General features: G+C 40.6%; 1 protein-coding gene across 1 annotated transcript in view; it reads left to right on the top strand.

Moving 5' to 3' along the window:
- The window catches only part of cachd1 (cache domain containing 1), an 83,225-nt gene extending 64,308 nt beyond the window's left edge, over positions 1–18,917 (top strand). Inside the window, exons 17-27 of the mRNA XM_080506563.1 lie at positions 414–536; positions 1,170–1,269; positions 1,406–1,522; positions 1,728–1,888; positions 2,252–2,338; positions 3,950–4,066; positions 5,012–5,163; positions 6,566–6,727; positions 8,302–8,379; positions 8,498–8,599; positions 15,019–18,917. Coding sequence (XP_080362689.1) covers positions 414–536; positions 1,170–1,269; positions 1,406–1,522; positions 1,728–1,888; positions 2,252–2,338; positions 3,950–4,066; positions 5,012–5,163; positions 6,566–6,727; positions 8,302–8,379; positions 8,498–8,599; positions 15,019–15,269 — 1,450 coding nt within the window. The 3' untranslated portion in view covers positions 15,270–18,917. The remainder of the gene's footprint in view (positions 1–413; positions 537–1,169; positions 1,270–1,405; positions 1,523–1,727; positions 1,889–2,251; positions 2,339–3,949; positions 4,067–5,011; positions 5,164–6,565; positions 6,728–8,301; positions 8,380–8,497; positions 8,600–15,018) is intronic.
- The last annotated feature ends 2,500 nt before the right edge of the window (positions 18,918–21,417 follow it).

The following is a 21,417-nucleotide window of genomic DNA, read 5'->3' as shown; positions in this document are numbered from 1 at the left end:
TAGTCGTATCTGTTTGCAGCTCTATACAAGCCTAAAAGTCAACTGGCCGCGATGGACACGGTGCCGCTCAACGCCCCACTGAAAGAGCTGTTTACAGTGGTCCATGCTCGTGTTCAGTGCATGTACAAACACTTTGCGTCAGTGTGTGTGATAAGTCAGGATTAGCGTGCTGTTGTGCAAAGGCTCACTGAGCATAAAATACAGTTTGCACTAGACACAGATGCAAGCTGCCAGTGAATGTGTGTGGTGTATCTTTCGCTATCGCTTTCTTTTTTTGTTTTTTTTTATGTTTATTTGAAGATACTGACTTTCTATTAATGGTTTGCAGAGAAACAGCCACATGTTTCGTAAGCAATGTGCCTTAGTTGTCGACATTTTCCTGATTTGTGATTGTTTTTTTCCTCTATCTGTAGCTCTCAGATGGCTCCTGGTTACGCTGTGGCAGTGATGGGAATAGACTTTACTCTTCGCTATTTCTATAAGGTCCTACTAGACCTGCTGCCCATTTGCAACCAGGACAAAGGCAATAAGATCAGGTAAATTCTTCCTGCACATATATTCTGCAATTTTTTGGTATTGTGTTATTACACCTCCTCGAATTTTTTTTTTTTTTTTTAATAAGCTGGATGACTTTTTATATATTTTAAAATGTGTTTGCTGAATAAAAATTAAACCTGCTCGGGGACTGAGAAGAAAGAGGAAAGGAAGAAGGCATAAGCTGATTATCATAACATTCCTGCTGGAGATGTGTTGTTGCTGCTGCCTCAGTCCCACATACTTTCTCAAGCTTTTAAATGTTTCCATTTTTTCCCCCCGTCATCCTTTTTTTTTTTCCTTCCACCCCCTTCTCTACCAATCCCATATCGTCTCTTGTCTTTCTCCCCATTTTTCCCTCCATTTCCTTCATGCTCTCTCTGTTGGTGTTCAGGGGCCATATAAAACAGGATTAGCCAAGACAGAGCTGGGGAACAGTATTTGTTAAAAGGGAGTGGTGGGACATAAAATGAAGCTGTGTTATGCAGATAGATCGGACGAAGCTGAATGAACTCCTGGGGGGTTAAAAAAAATTGTGGTCTGCCGAGCGAAAGTTTTACGTAAATGTTCGAAATCATCGTGTTTTCTCATGTCAGTGGTTCTTGCATACAAATATTAATTTCATTACATTGCAGGTGCTTCATAATGGAGGACCGAGGGTATCTCGTTGCTCACCCCACTCTGATTGATCCTAAAGGCCACGCTCCTGCAGAGCAACAGCACATAACACACAAGGTAAAAAAAACCCAAAAAGAAACGGTAAAGATATCCAAATGATTATATAAGGATTGTTTAACTTGGACAAAGAGCTTTCACATATTCCATTGACATATCTCCTCTTTTGTTTTTTGTGGGGTTTTATGGATGAAAGGAACCACTGGTGGCCAATGACATTTTGAATCATCCCAACTTTGTCAAGAAAAACCTGTGCAACAGCTTCAGCGACCGCACCGTGCAGCGATTCTACAAGTTCAACACCAGCATAGTGGTAAGTCACATTAATATTTTCTGGGAATTATATCCATGTCATACAGTGAAATGATACAATAATAAACAGGCACAGATACATTCCTCAGGGCCTTCAGAAGCAGGTGATGAATAATTAAATTAAGCTGCAGCGCAACACTGCTTCCTGGTGGTGATACATGGAGTTGCAATTTGACATTATATGAATTTGCCTTCCTCTCTTGAAGGGGGACCTCACCAACCTGGTGCACGGCAGCCATTGTTCCAAGTACCGCCTCACCAGAATCCCAGGCACCAACGCCTTTGCTGGGATTGTCAATGAGACGTGCGACTCGCTGGCTTTCTGTGCCTGCAGCACGGTGGACCGGCTCTGTCTCAACTGTCACAGGTCTTTAACTACATGAAACATTTCTCATGGCATGTAATTGCATGTGTGTGCATATGCTACACGTTGTTTCTCTTCATTATGAACTTACTCCTGTTAAAAATACAATTGTAGAATAAGTTTAGTTGTGTGAACTATGTACGTAGTTCAAGTGTAAAATTTGCTTGTTTGATGCAGCACTAGAGTTAATATGTAATATTTATTCTGAATTGTGAATGACATTATTCTATTTAACTTGTAGAAATGCATCTGTAGAGGTTCAGTGATAAGTCAAGCAGTGTTTGACCATCTATTATGTCTGACTTGTATGCAAAATACTACAATAATTGTTCTCACCAGCACCTCCTTTAACTGTTTTTTGTTCAGAATGGAGCAGAATGAGTGCGAGTGTCCATGTGAGTGCCCTCTGGAGGTAAATGAGTGTACAGGCAACCTCACCAATGCTGAGAACAGGTCAGTACATCTTCTATGTCTATAAATGTCAAAGTCTGAGATTTTCACCTTGTCCCCAGCTTTATTACTGAATTCAGTAAAAATGTAGTCAGGAGGGAAAAGTATATTTCTGTGTATGTTGATTTATCCCCCCTATACAAAATGTTGATGAATGTAGAGACAGAAAGGCTCCGTTGCTGACTGCAGGCAGTAACCTCAAACTGGGGTCACACAGCAAACACACTATGATATCGGTGGCCCTTCACAGGTTTCAGAGGGCATATCTCTTTGCTATTTCCAATTCAAACGTTGAACTGGATAACAGGGGCAGATAACAATCTTTTTCCACTTGAAATGAGGCATGGAGAGTGTAACCCTACCCCTCCACAAGCTACTATGTACAGGTGATTATCGTCATGGTCTCACAAATATGAAGCCCGTCTGCTTCCACTGTCAACAAAAAAAAAAATTCAAGTTGAAGAAAAAAAGCAATTTTATATGCGATGCTAATGTTAAATTTCACAAGGACCACTGACATTCAGAGTGTTTGCTCAGAAAAATTCTAGCATTTAGACAAATGTAGTTGCCCTTGAATCGGGATGCACTTGAATATTGCAAGATGAAAAATGTGAGGGCAGACATACATTGTAGGAAATCATGAAACTGAAGCAATAAGTGTGCTAATAGTAAGAGGGCTTCTTACTTTCGTCCCCAAAATGCTACCCCCCCTAATTTCAAACTTAGTGTCTTGATTATTTCTCCTATATTGCATTGACTGTCAGTATGGTGAAGTTGCTCATGTATTATAGAGATAAATGTTACTTCCATGTGCTGTTATGTGCAAATTTAACATGCTTACAATATGCTGTTGTATATTGCAGCTTTGAATTTTGAAAAGATAAAGTGCAACAGGAAACAAAGATCATCAAGATTATCATTTGCTCTCACTGTTATGGAATTTTAGTCATCATACTTGATGAGTCTCTTTACTTAAGTATGAGGTCTAATTGATTTCTAAGCTTGAACGTTCCTTTCACGTTCCCGTCATCATCCGTGTTGGAGTTGTGTCAACACTGTTTTAGGCCTTGTGCCTCTGCATCCTCCGTTTGGGGGCGTTTCTTTTATTTCTACCTCAATTTCTCCCCGACTTTCCTCCCTTAAACGCTGTAGATGTTCTGCATCCCTCCTGTCACTCGCAGTGTTTTCACGTCCTTCTTGTTTCACCCACCTCCTTTCAACAACCATCAGCAGCCTTTGACAGCATGTCAATGCTTCAAATGCCAATTCCTCCTTTATTTTTGGAAGACGTGCAATTATCATTTCTCCACTGTCACTTTTTTCTTCTCTCAGTGTTTCGTGTCAGGAAACATTGGTGTTTGTCTTCGTAGAGCTGCTTTACATGCGTTGACATGCCGAAGCAAAGTTTTGTGCCCGTGCTTTCCGTTTGAATCTTTTTCAACATTTCATGTCGGGTGTACTTTATTTGCTTTTGTTCACTGTAATCATATTTAATGCTGGGATTACAGTATAGGTTATCTGTTGGATGTTGCTTTTTATGTCTTGACCACAAATATGTGCTGGCAGCCTTCTATATTTTCTCCTTGTGTGTTTTGTGGTTGCTTGTTTGTGCAGGAACCCCAGCTGTGAGGTGCATCAGGAACCAGTCAGTTTGAATGTTATTGATCCCAGCCTGCACGACACCCTCCCCCAGTGCATCAACACCCGCTGTAGCCAGAGATACACCAGCAGGTACACCAAACGGTGCAGCTTCACGACACATCACATCAACACACATGTGATGACTAAAGCAAACATATGAGATGTATGTGCTCACACTATCTTTAGAGACATGAACAATCTGCTGCTGCTGCTATGGGATACAAAGTCTATTTAGGGTAAAGTTTGAGGCCCATTCATGACACCGATAGCCATATATTTCAGTAGCCTGCCGCCACCAAGTGGTTAAAAAGTGTAAGTGTATGTGACCAGAGTTGATTTGTTTTTTCAAAGTAGACCAAAATCCAATGAAACGTTCATACAAACCACATATGTCTTTGTTTTAACAAAAATAACAAAACTTCAGCTCAGTTTTCTTAAAATATAATGCCCTCAAATTTAAAAACCTTTAATTTCCAGTATGTTTTTTGAATTGCATCTACTTTTGAGACATTGCAAAAAAATAATATCAGTATATTAGTGTGTGAACATTGCCATGATGCCACCACATTTGACCTGTAACTACTCTGAAATTAGTTTTGGTGAGCTCCATGCTCTCTACTTGTTGTTCAACTTGTCTTACATTTAAAAAAAAAGTTGTAGTCCAGTGTAGAGCTTCTCTCTCTCCATCTCTGCCTTGTGAACTGTGTGAACTACCTTTATTATCCGAAGCGAACCAAATGAGTTTATTAGTAAATGGACTGACAGATGTTGATATTTCCATTGAAGGTCCACAACAACAACAACAACAGCACAGGTTTGTGCTTGTTGATTAGTGAAAGAGATAAAAGCAATATGTTACTCTCTCGAGTAATAAGTTACATTATATATTTGCAATGGCTCTTAAAGTAACTTCACTACTTAAAGAAGCGGCTACTGCTAATGACAATTAATTACACAATCTCAGTAACCTGTACCACAATGATTAGTCTTCCAGAATGTCATTTTTTGATTGTTGTGTTCTGCACCATGATACAGTGACTGCTTTGGTGTGCTGGACTGCGAGTGGTGCATGGTGGACAGCGACGGGAAGACTCACCTCGATAAGCCTTACTGTGCCCTACAGAAGGAGTGTTTTGGGGGCATTGTTGGTGCCAAGAGTCCCTATGCTGATGGCCTGGGTCTGTTAGGTGAGATATAAAACTCAAAGAAATGACAGATCTTGTTCTGTTCACTCTCTTGCTGTAGCAACTTGTGAGGTTTGCATTTGATTGCTTCAGGTTGGTTTCACCTTCATTTGACATCCCTTCTTATACTTGTATAATAGAGTAGACTTGGGTACTGTTTATAAATGTAAACATTTGGTGGGGCAAGATTTTATTTCAGGTCTAATGACAGCAGAGTTCAGCATGACTGAATGCCAAAATAAAGTGGGTGCACAACTTTTTAGCCACAACACTATGACAACCATATAGGCACTAATCCCATCAAATGGTTGAGCACTGAAGACAAAAAGAATAAATAAAAGGTTTTCTATCTATGTCAGGAATTGAACCAGGATCTACTGTTGCCTATGCAGGATTACTACCACCACACTCCCAGTGAGTTGATGCTTCATAGGCCATTTAATGTACATACAACATTTTTACAAGGTTTTTGTCACCACGCCACTCAGATTACCACCAGTTACCTCCAGTTTCCCCTCCAAAGTAAGAGTTTCATACTTATACACAAGTAAAGAATTGACTTCACTCATTTGACTCATCACTGTTGGCTCCAGTTGCTCATAAGCCGCCATTTGTGACAAGTCGCTCCGTTGCTATCAAGCAGCAGTGCCTCAACTGGCTCCAGCCAATCAGCTCTGAGCTTCCAAATGATGTTGTTAGTGGGGCTTCGGGCTGCGAGACCCACTTGACGTAAAAATCCGGTGATGTGTAATACACACTGCACTGCGAGAGACCGGCGAGCCCTATTCATGCAACCATCGGGGTAGATCGAGACAAAAACACAACCTGAAGTAGCAAGAGGAGACCAATAACCAGGGAGTAGAATCCTCACACACAAATTAGTTTCATTCACAGACAAGAAAATATCGTAGATAATCTTAAAGAATTAATAACATATGTTGCATGCAGTCCTTTCTGTTGACACCAGGTGGGGCTGAGCCCCACCTGCCCCTAATGACCAGTTGCCCACATACTTGTATGTATACAAAAAGTTTCATGCTTCTTCAAATATTTATGTATGCGGCTCACTGACAATGATCTTTCCCATACTTTTCCCCTGAAACTTTTTCGTTACTGAGATATCTTTTTCAAATTGATTCTCAGTTTTCTCAAGAGCAAAATTGTCCGCCAGGCCGCAGTTGAATATTTCTTTTCCATGGCATTTCACACTGATGAGCGAATAGAAGCGAAATAGAAAATGTCGCAGCTTCGCAGCAGGAGTGAGGATCTGAGCTCGAGCTGTTTGATTCCGGCTTGTTGTATTGTCTCTTCTTGAGCCATCCGAAATCCTCCGTGACTTCTTGAAACAACCTCCTGCCTGCTATCTCTTCATTTTTTTCCCCCTTCATCTCGCTTTCTTCTGCAGATGAAGAGGTGGCATCTTTGAACATGATCAAGAGCGCTCCTGTGGGCCCAGTTGCTGGCGGCATCATGGGATGCATCATGGTGTTGGTGCTGGCCGTGTATGCATACAGGCATCAGATCCACAGGCGCTCGCACCAGCATATGTCACCTCTCGCTGCACAGGGTAAGACCAAAGTTTCCTATCTCATTTTTTTCTCCACTGTCCCATGAAACCGTGAAGTTAAAATTCCTGCAAATTACACAACAAACAAAACGAAGTTTCCTCTTCAAGGAAGTCGATTCTTCACCCTTCCGGTTGCACACTACTGTTTGCACTAAAAAAAAAATCCAGCAGCACCATGCTTGTTTCTTCATCCACACGCTGCATATACTGTATAAAACCACCACCTAAAGAGACACATTTTAAAAGCAGCATGATCACAAATCACTGTGATGAAATGTATCGGCGCTAAAGAGCATCAGCACATCAGCTGCTGCTGAATGTTTTGTGTAATCACTCGGCCATATTGACAAAAACATCAAATAAGATTACAACCTTGTTTAAAGACTTCAGTCCACGTCTGGTAGTTGGGTAAACAGCCAGGAACAACTGAAGTGTGGCGACATAACACAACGCATTGGCCCGAGCAGCTGGCTCGTAAACTATTATTTTTAGTCCACAAAAGAGAGACACATACAGTCAAAGACGAGGTTATAAAATACATTGAATTCCAGTTAGTAGAACAGCATTTATAAGGCCCCTTCTACAGAAATGTTAAATACTCATATGTTCCTTCATTTATTCTGATCAGCCATAACAATATGACTACTGACAGATGAAGGGAAAACCACTGCATATCGCTTTATTGTGCCACCTGTTAGTGTATGTGTGTGTGTCTGTGATGTATTTAATAAACAGTTAACATTCTGTCCTGACCATTGTGTCGGATACAGTTAAACATTCCAGTCTAAGGATTTGAATGAGTTTGACGAGACGAATGAGTCAGAGCTTCTTCAAAAGGATGGCGAAAGTGGCGAACGAGTGACAGGATCGTAGGCGACCAAAGCTCATTAATGCACCTGCGTAGTCCAATCCGACATATGAGCTGCTGTAGCTCAAATCACTGTAGAAGTTGATGCTGGTTCTGGTAGGAAGGAGTCACAATACAGTTTTGGTTTTTTTACGTGTAGGATTGTATAATTGCAGGCATGTCATGGTGCCCATGCTCAACACCTTCCCACTGCTAAAATTACCATAAATGAGCATAAAGGTAAAGGTGGTCTGGCTTGATGAATCCCATAATAATTTTTTTATATCAGGTGAATTGCTGTGTGCATGTCGGCCGTTTCCCCGGGGGAACACTGAGCTTCTCAGAGGCACGATAGAAAGCTGGCAACGGCATGCTGGACAATGTCCATCTGGACAGTGTTCGGTCTTCCCATGTTTGTGGTTGTTACATTGACGTGTACCACCGACCTCCGAGTGGCGGTCTTATGGAGTGCATCAGCGGGTCAATGCTGTTTTGGCAGCAAAGGGGTTCCGGCATATTAGGCAGGTTGGCATAATGTTATGGCTGACCAGTGTACAGATTAGCCAGCTTTCCATTTCATAACTCGTAACATTCAACTCAATCATGAGCTATCTGTAGTACACAGACTGGAACCTCACATTACATAATCACACAATACCTACTATCCCATGTTGGCATCTTACTAAAGCTTTACCTGTTATTCTTCTATACTTCTATGGTGCTCCAGAAATGTCAGTGCGAATGTCTAACCTGGATAATGAAAGAGATGAGAGGGATGAAGACAGTCATGAGGACAGAGGAATCAGTAAGTGTTCAACACATACCGTGAAATACTTATGGACTGCAAGGTATTCAAATATTTTACTGCAGTACAGACACAATGTCTCTGTCTTGACCTGTGTGCTGTATTTATTCACTTTCAGTCAGTAATACGAGGTTTATAGCGGCGGTGATCGAACGACACACTCACACTCCTGAACGGAGACGGAGGTACTGGGGCCGATCGGGGACAGAGAGTGACCACGGTAAGAGCGCCCATTCATGTCAGCACAATCTATAATGAAGTGCACATGCATTATGATATGTTATAATAGTTGTGTTTTGTCACGGAGTACAGAAGTCATCCGCCTCTGAAATGCTCGTAATGTTGCCATAAAAGTGATTATGTTACATGTCCTAAAATCTTTTTAAAAGATTTTCTAAAAGTTGAAAACGGATCAAACCACATTTAATTGCATACAAGTGAAGTCAAGATATTTCTTGTCTCGCCATAATCACCGTAGTGCTAAAGGGAGTTGGTAGTTAAGGAATATTTAAAGGAATGAGTTGTGGAAAATGTACCATTCACAGGTTGAAAAACTGGGCCTCCATGTAAAACATGAATTAAGTGTTAACAGCACAAGTTGAACATCCTTTCAAGCAAAGCCCGGCCTCATGCATAAACCGCATGAGTACAGTTACAACTCTACACTTTGAATATTGACGCAAATATGACCATGTCTCATCCCAAACTGTATGTCGAACAGCTGGACCATTGTAACCAAAGTCTTGGCTGACGTGTCAGGACTCTTCTTCTATTTAGATTGCTCCAGAGGGAATGGGAAGGTTGTCTGCTTCACCGGGGAGAGGAAATACATATATCCCTAAAGTGAGGGGTTGAGGGTATAATCAAGTAAGCTTTGTTAATGTTACTGTCTGGGAGGAGACCCTCTGGCAGAGCCAGAACATGCTGAAGGGATTACATTTCCCACCTGGTAGAAATCACTTAATCCGTCCCAAGAGAAACGACACAAAAGAAATGTGTTCTCCACATTACAATCTTTTTTTTAATGTTTTTGTACAACTTTAGGGGGAGTTTTTGGATATAAATATACAAAAAAAATTCATTTCTTTCACAGTTAGATTTATATTTCCAATTTCCACCCAACTGTTATTTTACCAGGAGGATCTGGTTTGCAATGGAGACCTGCTCAGAGAGCCGACCGTTACAAAACCACAGAATGCAATATAACCTGAAACAAGTATAATAAAAGCATTTGAGCAACAGATGAAAAGCTACAAACTTTCTTCTTCCAACAAATGTAAGCAGATGAGACTGTGCTGCACCCTGGCGTAGTTTACTTCTTTGCTCCTCCTAAAGTTTTCTGACATCCACCCAGGTGAGGAAAGCTGGTACACGAGAAAAAAACAACAATGGTGTGTCAGAAAAAATTAAGCAGAAAGAGCCGTGATGCATTAAATCCAATCGTATTTGAATTGAGCAGGCTGCGCTCATGTATATGTTGATCTATAGAATTCACCAGGATCAAAGACAGGCACAGCGCTATTTTCTTCTTGGTTTGAAACATACATCCCAAATAACAGTCATTTTGTTTAAAATGATTCCCTTCTGATATAAGTTAATGATTTTAATCAGCTGATAATGCATATTTTGGCAGTGTTTTTGCTTCACTTTTTTTTTTTTTTTAAATCACTATAGTCCAGCTCTGAATCTTGTTTTTTTTTTTTTTTCGTTCTTATAATTTATTCATCATTAATGTTTGTGTGTCTGCCACTCAATGTGGATGGACAGTTTCACCCACACGAGTTGTTATCACCTCCATATGGCATCATGCCACCTCCTGGCTGTGAGTTTCCCTTCTTGTTGTGTAAGTGGTGATGATGATGATGATGGTGATGATGATGATGCCACAGAGAGCAAGAATGGTGATTAGAAGTGGAGAGTTATATGATAAAAAGAATCAGACTAAACTTTGTTCACGTAATGTTTTTTTTTTGTAAAATGTGTTAATCTTCAGTGTTTCTATTTTTATTTGTACTTTACCTTCATTGATATATTTGACCAAAAAAATACACATTTTACAATGAACATATCAAATAGATAATTTGAAACTGCTTCTAGTTTTTCGAAGGGTGTTTTGTAAAAGAAATGTCAGATAATTTTGTTCGTGAAGGACATCTGCCTCACTCATTCTCTCCCTCTTCCTCTCATTTCCGTTGAAAATAATTAAAGCGAGAGAATAACAGTGATTCAAAAGGGCTTGATAAATGGTACAGATAAATGAACAGGAAACTCACATATTGCGTAATGGGAGTTTCTGTAAAACCGAAAAAAAGAGGACAAGTGGGGAGATGGAGAGATGCAAAAATGATGAAAGAGGAGAAAAACAAGGACAAGAGGACCTGGTTGGGAAGCGAGATCAGTTTGAAATAATGGAGAGAGGGGGTGTTGTTCCATCAGGGTTTAAAACAAATTCATTATTGAGTCGGTGCTTCAGAGCAGTTGCTCCTTTCCAGGCAGTCAAAGGTTCCCCTTCAATGCTCGTCACTCACTTGTATAACTGAAAGGTATTATAAAACCATTCCAAGCATTACCTGTGCTCAGTGTGACGCAGACATATGCTGTGTGTTGTTTGGCATCATCACTCATTCAGGCTGTGATAAATTATATGATATGGATGCTGCATACATACACGTACTCTCCAAACGTAATCCATGGACTCTACTACTTCAGGGCTAATGTTTCTACTTGAATCTACTATCTGCAGTAAAACTGATAACTCGAGAGGGGGAAAAGATGGTTATTAGCTGGATGCAGGGGAAGACGCACACCCAAAGCTGAAGCTATTTTCGTCTTCGAAGAAGGAAATTAATTTTAGACCCAAAAGACCTAAGAACATGTTTGACAAAGGAACTGTAAATTTGATGATGTGTATTCTGGCTTCATGAGCTGTCTACAACCCAGATTTCCCCCGAAATTTTGTTGAATGAACCCTTAATCCAAACAGGATGCAGTGATTCGCAAGTGGAAGGAGAAAATAAGACATTTTTCCACTTCAGTGGAGAATATTTGCTCATTTTGAATTTGACGCATCTCCAAAATGTTTTGAAAGGGGCACCTATAGCCTGGATAAACTAAGTGGAATACTAGAAAACTGAGAAAAACTGAATATATGAATAATGAAAAGTAAATACAATTCTGAGAATAAAATCTCTTAGCATTCAGACAATGTCACTTTGAAGGAAGACCTTGAATGTTTCCGTGAGGCAATGCTGCACCACTTTGCAGGAGGAGACGTGCATCTGAGCTTAACTCCGCTGCCGCCTTCACAGGTCCTTTCACCAATAGCAAAACATGAATTTTTTTACACAGGTTTTGTGAAAATCTCCCCCAGTTTAATGTTATTTGAAAAGACGCATAAAAGGAAAAGACACTTGTTGCAGAATGGCAAAAATCACATAACAAATCATTGTGCATTCAAAAGCCCATATGAGAAGGTATGTGTCACACTTATTGTGACGCAGCATTTGGTACAACTTTCCCTTTAAATGTGGACAATTGCATCAGTCACTATTTCACATAACACGACTGCTTAGCCCGGATCTGTTTAATGGATTTTAGCTTGTGTTGCTTCAAGCTGTTAAAAGACATTTAAAAGTCCCAATAAGGCATATGGAGTGTGTCTGCCTGGTCGTTCCGCCAGTCTCCCTACAGCGCTTGACATTTAGATGGATTTGATATCCTCACCTGGTGCAGCTGAAAGCTGTCAACAGCATGCAGTTAGCAGCAGATTCACCTGGAGCTCTGGCTTTAGCTTTGGGGGAAACGGGGATAAACTCTGCAGAGGTTGGCACCTTCCATGTGGAGAACTTCTTTGAAGTCTCCATCCCTCTGTTTTACTTAATCCCCATCTTCCCCTCTCTCTCTCTCTCTCTCTCTCTCTCTCGCTCTCGCTCTCTCGCTCTCTGCCACTCTGTCCTCTCCTTTACTCTGCTTGTCACTCCCTGCTCTTTCCTCTGCTTCTCATGTTTTTGGGGAGTTTTTTTCTCTGTTGGTATCAAAGCTTAGTTGGTTTCTGGAGGATCAAGGGACGAAAGGTGTTGGAACTTTTCAGTTTGACACCGTTGAGAGATTTTTTTTTAGACACATAACCAGGGCAGGTCAGACAAAGTTGTATTTATTTCCTCATTTTTGAACAGGACGGGACTAAAATTGACAGAAGGAATAACGAATGAATTCTTTACATTAGTTTTTTTTTTTGTGTTCAGACTGCCATACTTTGTATAGATACAAAAAAGATACAAACATTATAATTTTGCGTGCCAGTAGCTCTGTGCAGTGATACTTTTAAACAAATCCATCTGAACCAAACCCAGATTTGACTTTTTACTCGAAAGGCCCTTTATTTATCTTATTGAAATCCAATGAAACCCCAATACAAGGCAGATAATCTATCGAGGGGAGTGTTGCGTCGGAAGGTTCAACATCAAACCTGGTCTGAAGTTAAGGCCGCAGTATCGGAATTTTAGGAGTTCTGATCAAATTTGTGGGAAACAGAAGTTTCATTCGTTATGGTTGTGACTTGCATTCAGTGTTGATTAATCACTGTGTCATGTTGCATGACTTCTCCACAGGATTATACATTTAGGATGTCCTAGCAGATTCTCGTCTTAGCATTTTTATTGCAACTATGTTTGCTTGCTGATGTTAGCATATATCACCATCAAGCATAAGACCCGCCATTGTAGCTCAGTTAAGGGGTTTTGTATGAAAAATGTCTGCATAAAGCAAACGGCTTATTGCGTTTGAATGTGTTGAGATGGACCAATGTCAAACTTGCACAGCACCTCGAGGATCAAGAGTCAACATGACCGCTTTACATGTTTGACTGTAGCATCACAAAGGTTGGGCATACATTTAAAACAGCCACACAATTATGAGCGTACTTGCATCCAAACACCTGAAGCTTGCATGCCACAGAAGCACAAACACGCCGCGCTTGGTTCAGTATCTCTGAAGGCATCAAATGCTTCATCATCCAACATGACAGTGATTTTTCTATAAATATAATCGCGCAGACACTCGGGCCTACAGGGTTATTCGCTCAAACAGTAATAACAGATTGATGTTCCACTGTGCAGCATGTTGCTGGTGTCATTTCCAAAGCTGAAAAGAAAGGTAATAAAACTGAAAATGAAGAGATTGCGCAATCGATCGTAAAAATGTTCTTATCACTCTGTGTGTTTGCGATGCATTTTATGAGCTTAACGGTGGTGAAACCCACTCTGCATATGAAGGGTTTACATAAAATATTACATTTAGGCTAGAAATTAAGCAAATGGAGTAATCCCATAACGTTTTAATGGAAATTACCTGCGGAAAACTTAATCGGTATAAAAACAATGAAAGCACGTCAGAATAAACAAAACACCCGGCATCATTTATTATGACGCGCGGGGAAGATCTTGTCATTGTGATGTGTTGATGTGTAATATTTATTATGGTTTCGTTCCATGAAGTATTACCATGCGTGTACTTATTAGTAATCCTTTTTCCATATGACCAGCAGTACTGCTCCAGTTACCAGTTATTCTTGCAGCCTTATTGGCTTGTGTCTCTCACGCCTCAGGCGAAACGTATGTGCAAGATGTGTAGGAGAAAAGACATAAATATGCATGCATCCCCCCCCCAAGATGCAACAAATAGAAATGCCTAAAGGACATGTTTAGTTGTCAGAGTGCGAGCAAATAGCTTGTTCTGCTCTGAGAAACATTGTGAGCATGTGACCATGAATTCACTGGAATGTCTTTGTGCCGAATGTCGATGACGCCAAGGCATCATTTGTTGCTTTCATGGAATCTTCCCATCTTTGTGCAATCAATACACCGCAATAACACCAAACTGGCCCACATGTAGAGTCACTGTCAAATCTTCCCTCTGATATTTGTTTTGTTTATTATGTAGCAGAATTGACCAGGAAAGGCTTTTAACCTGTTATACACTGTAACCCTAATATCAGGCTTTTCAAATTGAAACTGCTACAGTTCTATCCGTGAAGGAATTCGTTCTCTCACTTCAGTTAACTTTTTATATTTATGGGTTGTTTTTTTTTTTGACAAATCTGTATTTTTGAAACCTGCACTTTAACCCAAATATCTAGTCTTTTTCACCCTTTACTTTTCCAAATCAAGTTCGTCGGTTACATTTAGTTTGTGTTTGACGTAAGTTCTGATATAGTTTATTGAATGCCTAATAGCACAATTATACGCAAGTGCATTTTAAGCAAGACCGGTACAGCAGAGGGGTGATCCCTGTCCCAGGAGAATAGAAATGTTTGAGGACGTCAGCTTACACAACTGGGAGCAAACCGAGTAACGTCTGTACTTTGACAATATTTATTATGTGTAATAAACAAATGATTGTTTAAAAACAAATGTATGGAAATGTATGCTGTATGTCTCCGTTTTCAATTCTGACATGAAAGTATAATCTGTGGAATTTGGGATACCTCAAACGTTTTGCCACTTCTTTTTCTAAAAGGTTTTATAACGCGGTATAGATGGCGTTTGAGAAAAGATCCAGTGATGCTGTATCAGCGCAGAGATTGAGAATCAACTTTCAAATAAGTAATTCCTCTCCCCGTGTGCTTTTTGTTGTGCCCAGGCTACAGCACGATGAGTCCACAGGAGGACAGCGAGAATCCACCTGGAAACAACGACCCACTCTCAGCCGGGGTCGACGTCGGTAACCACGACGACGACATGGACCTCGACACGCCGCCTCAGACGGCGGCGCTGCTCAGCCACAAGTTTCACCCCTACCGACACACGCACACACACCACCACCCGCTGCACACGCACACCCATCACCTGCAAGCCGCAGTGACAGTGCACAGTGTGGACGCCGAGTGCTGATCCTCGGAGACATGTTCACAGAAACGTGCTCTATTTTATAACACGAAAACCGTTTTTTAAAACTTTTGTGCCGGGCGAAACGACACAGCGGTTGCTGGTGTAACCGTCGGACACGTCGCCCCCCCCTGGGATTTCTGCCCCGAACGGATGGTTTTTACTGGCGTTTCGTGCAAACGTCTCATTCTCAGCCCCTCTTCAGCACGCTCGGGTTAAACTCTGGCGGGGTGTACACACTGTTGACACACTTTGAAAACCGCCAGGCCTGGGATAATGCACACAAGCAATGCTGAACGGATTCTGCATTCAGGACTCGCAAGCGAGAGCTCATAACGACCTCCGGGAGCAAATGAAACACAGTTTTGAGGTTCGTTCAGTGGCCTTTATTGAGGACAGACTGCAACTGGAAGCCAAAAGCCTGAATGGAGCCTTCATTCTTCATCGTTCTTCTGTGGATGATTACATAATAACTGGAGCCTGATGTGGAGCCCATATGACCTGCTGAGGTCCTCGCGAGCTTTTTACCAGCAACAAGGAGCAGGAAGGAATTAGAGCACTCTTTACATTTGTGAAACCTGAAAGACTACATTCTCAATAGAGAGGTGGCTCTAAAGCGACTCGTTGCAGCTTCAACTTCACTGTCCGTTCTGCAGAGTGATGCTCTGGCGTTCATTTCCTCTCTGAGTCACTGCCGTCATTCAAAGCAGTGACTGCTGGTTGTACACAGCACTGTGCAGCAGTTTTTCATTCATTTTTCTGTGAACGTCAAAGTTGATAAAAGCTTAATTGAGTCACGATACTATGAGAAGAAATGCTTCAAAGAGGGGAAAAAAATTTATTTTTTTCTACTATTTATTAAACAGGTAGATTTCCAAAACGCAGCTGCGGTAAACAAACAACCGAGACGGTAATCAAGATGCATTCTGCCCACTTCCTGCAACCAGTGCATCACATTTAGAGCTCATTATTTCTCCTTATTATGTTGGTAACACATCTGTGAATTGTCGTCTACTTTGGATTTTATGTGCATCGATAAAACAACAAACCATGTGAATTTTTCATCAGACTGAGGAGCTCTGGTCCATAATCAGCAGCTCATTTACATTTTCTTTCAAACATTTTCTTTGTACTCTCTGTCACCAGACGCATAGCCACAGCTTTTAACTCCTCCTGGGAATGGAATCTACTACTGTGTACACTTTGTGGTCAGTTCATGAGGTACAACTGTGCTGTCAGCACAGTCTAATGCAGCAGTCCTGCCGTTGTCAGATCTGTATGTTCAGTTTCTTCGAGACATAATGCCAGTCAGCATGTTGCAATATAGTCCCAACTTTTTCTGGAACGTTTCTAATATTAGTTGATTTTTCAGACTTAATTCAATGTCTTAAAAAAAAAACGCCGCCTTTTAAAGATTTCTTCTCCAGTTGAATTACAAGCTATTGTACAACTGTTCTCATCAAAGTGGCCATCAAGTGTGTAATCTGTTGAACCATCTTCTCTGGAAAAAAAAAAAAAAAAAGCATTTTTGTATGAGCAGGGACCTTCATCCACATATCTATAATGAATATCTGTTGGAAACAATCAAAAACAATGAGCCTTAATCACAAAGTGTGTCAGAGGAGTGACGAGGACATGCTCTTTGAAATCCAGCACAGTTTTCTGCCAGGCTCTTTCAAAGGTCTGCATTGCTCACACCATGAAAAACGTGTTGCGTCATACAGGTTGAGAAATCGAGTCCCTCCATAAGAGGAGGCAGAAGTTCTCCACTCGCTGCCCCTCCTCCTCCTCCTCCTCTTCCTCCTGGGGATTGAGGAGGAATGGCAGACTTCAACACCAGCAAAGCAGACCCAGCTTTCGTCCGAGCTCAGGGGATTTGCTGTGCGAGGATAATTGGGGACCCTCGCAGAGGTGTAGCAGAGAGACTCAGAGACAGTGAGTGCTGCTGTCCTCTCTGTCTGCCGGTGCAGGGGGAAAAAAAATAAAAAATCCAGAATGTCATTTGCTTCACACTATTTTACCACAACCTTTTTGCCTCGGACGCCAAGCTGAGTGTGAGTCTGAGTGTGTGTGTGCATGTTGAGGTTGTTAGCTGAATTTTTGTACAAAACATGATGCATTTCCAGTGTCTTCTTTCTCATCGGAGAGAGTGAAAGAGGAAGAGATGCTGCTGTTACTATACCGAGGTTACACCCATCTGTCGGCTCCTCTGTGGTTAACCACTCAAAATGTATTTGCTCCGTCTGTCTGTCTGTCTGTCTGTCTGTCTGTCTGTCTGTCTGTCTGTCTGTCTGTCTGTCTGTCTGTCTGTCTGTCTGTCTGTCTGTGACAAAAGAATGAATATCCACTTGGAACATTTTCATTGAATACATTATTTTTCAAAATAGTATTAGAGAATTGTAGGTGAAATTATCATGATTGAGAAATTGTTTATTTTTTGATCCTGATGAAGAGTCACTCGACCCAATCGGTGCTTTGTGAGTTTGATTGTTCAGCTGCCGGAAATGTGCCAGTGTGACAGCCTTGTTTAGATTAATATTTCCATTTCCAGGATGCCCATATGTTTATCATCCTTCAGAGATTCATTTTAAAGTGTAAATACAAAATCACAAATGAATATTATTGTCCTGTACACTCCTTTTTGTTTTTTGGTTGTTTTTTTTTTACTGTCGATAAAGACTGATGTAAGCTTCACCATTGCTCAAATATTTGGGTGGTATGAATCATCTGTTCATGGTGTCTCACTATAATCTTCTGATGCCTTGGATGTTTTTGTAGTTTTTCTTTTTCTTTTAGGTCCATATTGGATGGAAATCAGTACTTGGAAAAAATTAATCCACACTTTTATGTTCGAGAGAGATTTTAAAGTTTATTGTGTGTGTTCAGAATATTAAAGAACGTACATCTCTCCACAGGCTCATAACAGATATTTACTGAACAATGACTCAGACAGCAGCCATGCAGTAGACGAGGCTTTGCTTCTGTTGCTATTTAATGTCATCAATCATTTTCATCTTCAGTCGGTGTAGTGTGCTTGACTTGTTAGAGGCATATTTACATTTGCACATTCAGTGTGAGCTCATTAAACCTTCATCTGCACAAGTGGTAAATAATTTGACAACTGATGGTGGATCAAAAAAAAAAAAAAGTGACACTTTTAGATTTTTACACATCCTCAGTCCTCTTCTTAAATAGAGGGTTGCATATTTTATTAATAGGTATTGGCCATCCCTGTATTCTGTACGAAGTGTGATCATATGAAACGAGTTCAGTCAAATCCATGCATTAAAAGTTGATATATTTCTTCTACTTTGGTACACAATATTGGTCCCCGTTCACATTTAAGTAGTATTGTAGCATCTAAGAGCAAACTTGAGGTCAAATGCAGTCTTGAGATGTGTGGGAGTGTGTGCATGTTTGGATATATTTTTTTTCTTTTTAATTTCCCTAAACTGGGTACAAAATTAAAGCCTTTTACTTTCCTGGAGAGCGTTGAAACAGTATTTACCAGCTGTTGTAAACAAGTATCTATGTGTGTATACAGAACACTGAATTGCAGTAAATTTACTGAAGGAATGTGTGTATGTGACTCCCTGCCCTCATGTATCATATAAAGTTAACAAATTGAGATTTATTGCAATGTGAATGTGATAAAGTCCATTTTACACTTTGTAACTGTCTGTCTGTTTTTCTGTCATTTAAGTTGTTGTAGGCCAATCAGAAACATATTTTAGTAAACTGACCGCTGGTTGTTACGATGTACATTTTGATACATATTTAATATTTAGAAAATAAATGTGAGGTGCAGTTAAACCATTCGCTGTGTAATCACAGTACCAGCAGTGATATAAATGATGTAGTAGTAATTGTGTGGCTAAGTAAAGTATGTCCACTTACATTACAGCAGTGTTAATTCTTTATAGAAAAGACATTTCATATTTTCTGTTTTCTTTTATCACAAGAGGTCAGTTTGATTTCAAAGAAAAAAAAGACATAAAAGTATAACACTTGAGTATAACATGATTTGTTTGCAATTGTTTAAGAAGTGTGGTTTTCTGTTGTCAGTGGAGTCGTCGTGTTCTCAAAGCAGGGGGTCATGAAACGGGTCACTCACAAACTGCCCTCTGTGCTGGAAAAAAACCCAGGAAGATTATCTCCAGGGGATTTTATCCTAGTGTGATTGTTCTCTCAGTACCTGGCCCAGTGTTCACTCTCTGACAGCAGAGTATTATTAAGCGATGGATTTTCCAGCTTGTATTATTGTCTCACATTCATGCAGGGATGTTCAGGACAGCTACACTCCAAAAAGCTCCTCTTCAGAGGTTTTTTGGCATTTTTTTATAGGGTTGTTTTAATAGCATGGAATTTCAGCAGCACTTTTAATTTATTTTTTGCATACTTTTCAATACTGTGTGGTTGGGGAGACATTGATTAACCTGGCTGGAGATGTTTTGATGAGTGTCTCCACATTGTTGAATTTTAATTAATCTTAGGCAATAGATCACAAAGTTGACAGATTCAGATTCATTTTATTTGCCATTTGCAGTAAAACTACATTGGAATACATTTGTAAAAGTCCCCAGTGTGCACAAGACAGGTACAGCCATAAAACAACATTAATTAAAAGTACATAAATTAAACAAGATAAAAGTACAGAAATAAAACAAACAGAACAGTAAACAATTGACACTGTGAAATCGATCGACTGAAACAGTTTCAATAAAAGTGCTCTGTTTAGACTGATAACAGCTTGTGGAAAGAAGCTGCTCGCATATCGAGATGTCCTGCATCTCAGCGAACGATATCTTCTGCCAGAAGGAAGAAGCTGGAACGAGGTTTTTCCAGGATGGTCAGAAGAGTCATTGATTATTCTAAGTGCTCGGTTTAAAAGTCTGGATTTATAAAGAACTTCCAGAACAGGAAGCTCACAGCCCACAGTCCTCAGTGCAGAGCGGAGCACCTTGTTTAGAGCTCTCCTCTCTTTGTCTGTGATGTTACCAAACCACACAGTCACAGAGCCAACAAGTAAACTTTCAATGGTGCAACGATAAAAATTAAGCAGAATCTTAGAGTTAGTGGTAAATTCTCTAAGTTTACACAGAAAGTAGAGACGCTGTCGAGCTTTTTTAACAACCCGGTTAGTGTTTTTGACCCATTTCAGGTCATTAGACAGAGTTAAACCGAGAAACGTGCACTCCTCTACAATCTGCACCTGGGAGTTATCAATAATGACAGGTGTGTGAGAACTGTTCCGGCTAAAGTCAAAGACCAGTTCACATGTTTTTGATGCGTTCAGCTGGAGGTTGTTAGCTTTACTCCACTGAACCACATTTTGGATCTCTGCTCTATAAGAGGAATCATCATTATTACTGATGAGACCGATGATGGTGGTGTCATCAGCATATTTGATTATCAAGTTAGAGTCAGAGGAAGATACACAGTCGTGAGTGTACAATGTAAAAAGCAAAGGACTCAAAATACATCCCTGAGGAGATCCGGTGCTCACAGAAACAACATCTGAAAAACAGTCATTGATTTTCACTCTCTGAGATCTGTCAGTTAAAAAGCTAAAAATCCACTTACACATGGCAACACTCAAACCGAGAGACATGAGCTTTTCAATCAGTTTACCTGGGACAAGGCAATTAAAAGCAGAGCTATAATCAATGAAAAGCATTCTCGCGACAGATTTGCTATTGTCCAAGTGACTGTACACAGAGTTCAGAGCAAAGGAGATGGCATCCTCAACACTCCTGTTCTGTCTGTAAGCAAACTGGAGTGGGTCAATACTCACAGGGATCTGGCTCTTAATGAAGTCCAACACGAGCCGCTCAAAAGTCTTCATAAGAACAGACGTGAGGGCCACAGGACGATAGTCATTAAGGCAAGACACAGGAGTTTTCTTAGGAACTGGGATGATGGTCGACTCTTTAAAGCTGTTCGGCACAGTACAGTTCCTTAGCGACAGGTTGAAAATGTCTGTTAAAACAGGGGCAAGTTGCTCAGAGCACAGTTTCAGGACACAAGGAGGGATGCCGTCCGGGCCTGGGGCTTTCCGGACTGTGGTCCTGGACAAGACCCGCTTGACTTCCTCCTGAGTCACGGTGAAGGCACCTTGATTGAAACAATCAGGGAATACAGCAGGACAGGCAAC

This window comes from Blennius ocellaris (genome assembly GCF_963422515.1).
Source record: "Blennius ocellaris genome assembly, chromosome: 12".
NCBI lineage: Eukaryota > Metazoa > Chordata > Actinopteri > Blenniiformes > Blenniidae > Blennius > Blennius ocellaris.
Note: the sequence above shows the minus strand (reverse complement) of the source record. Positions and strands in the feature narration are given on the sequence as shown.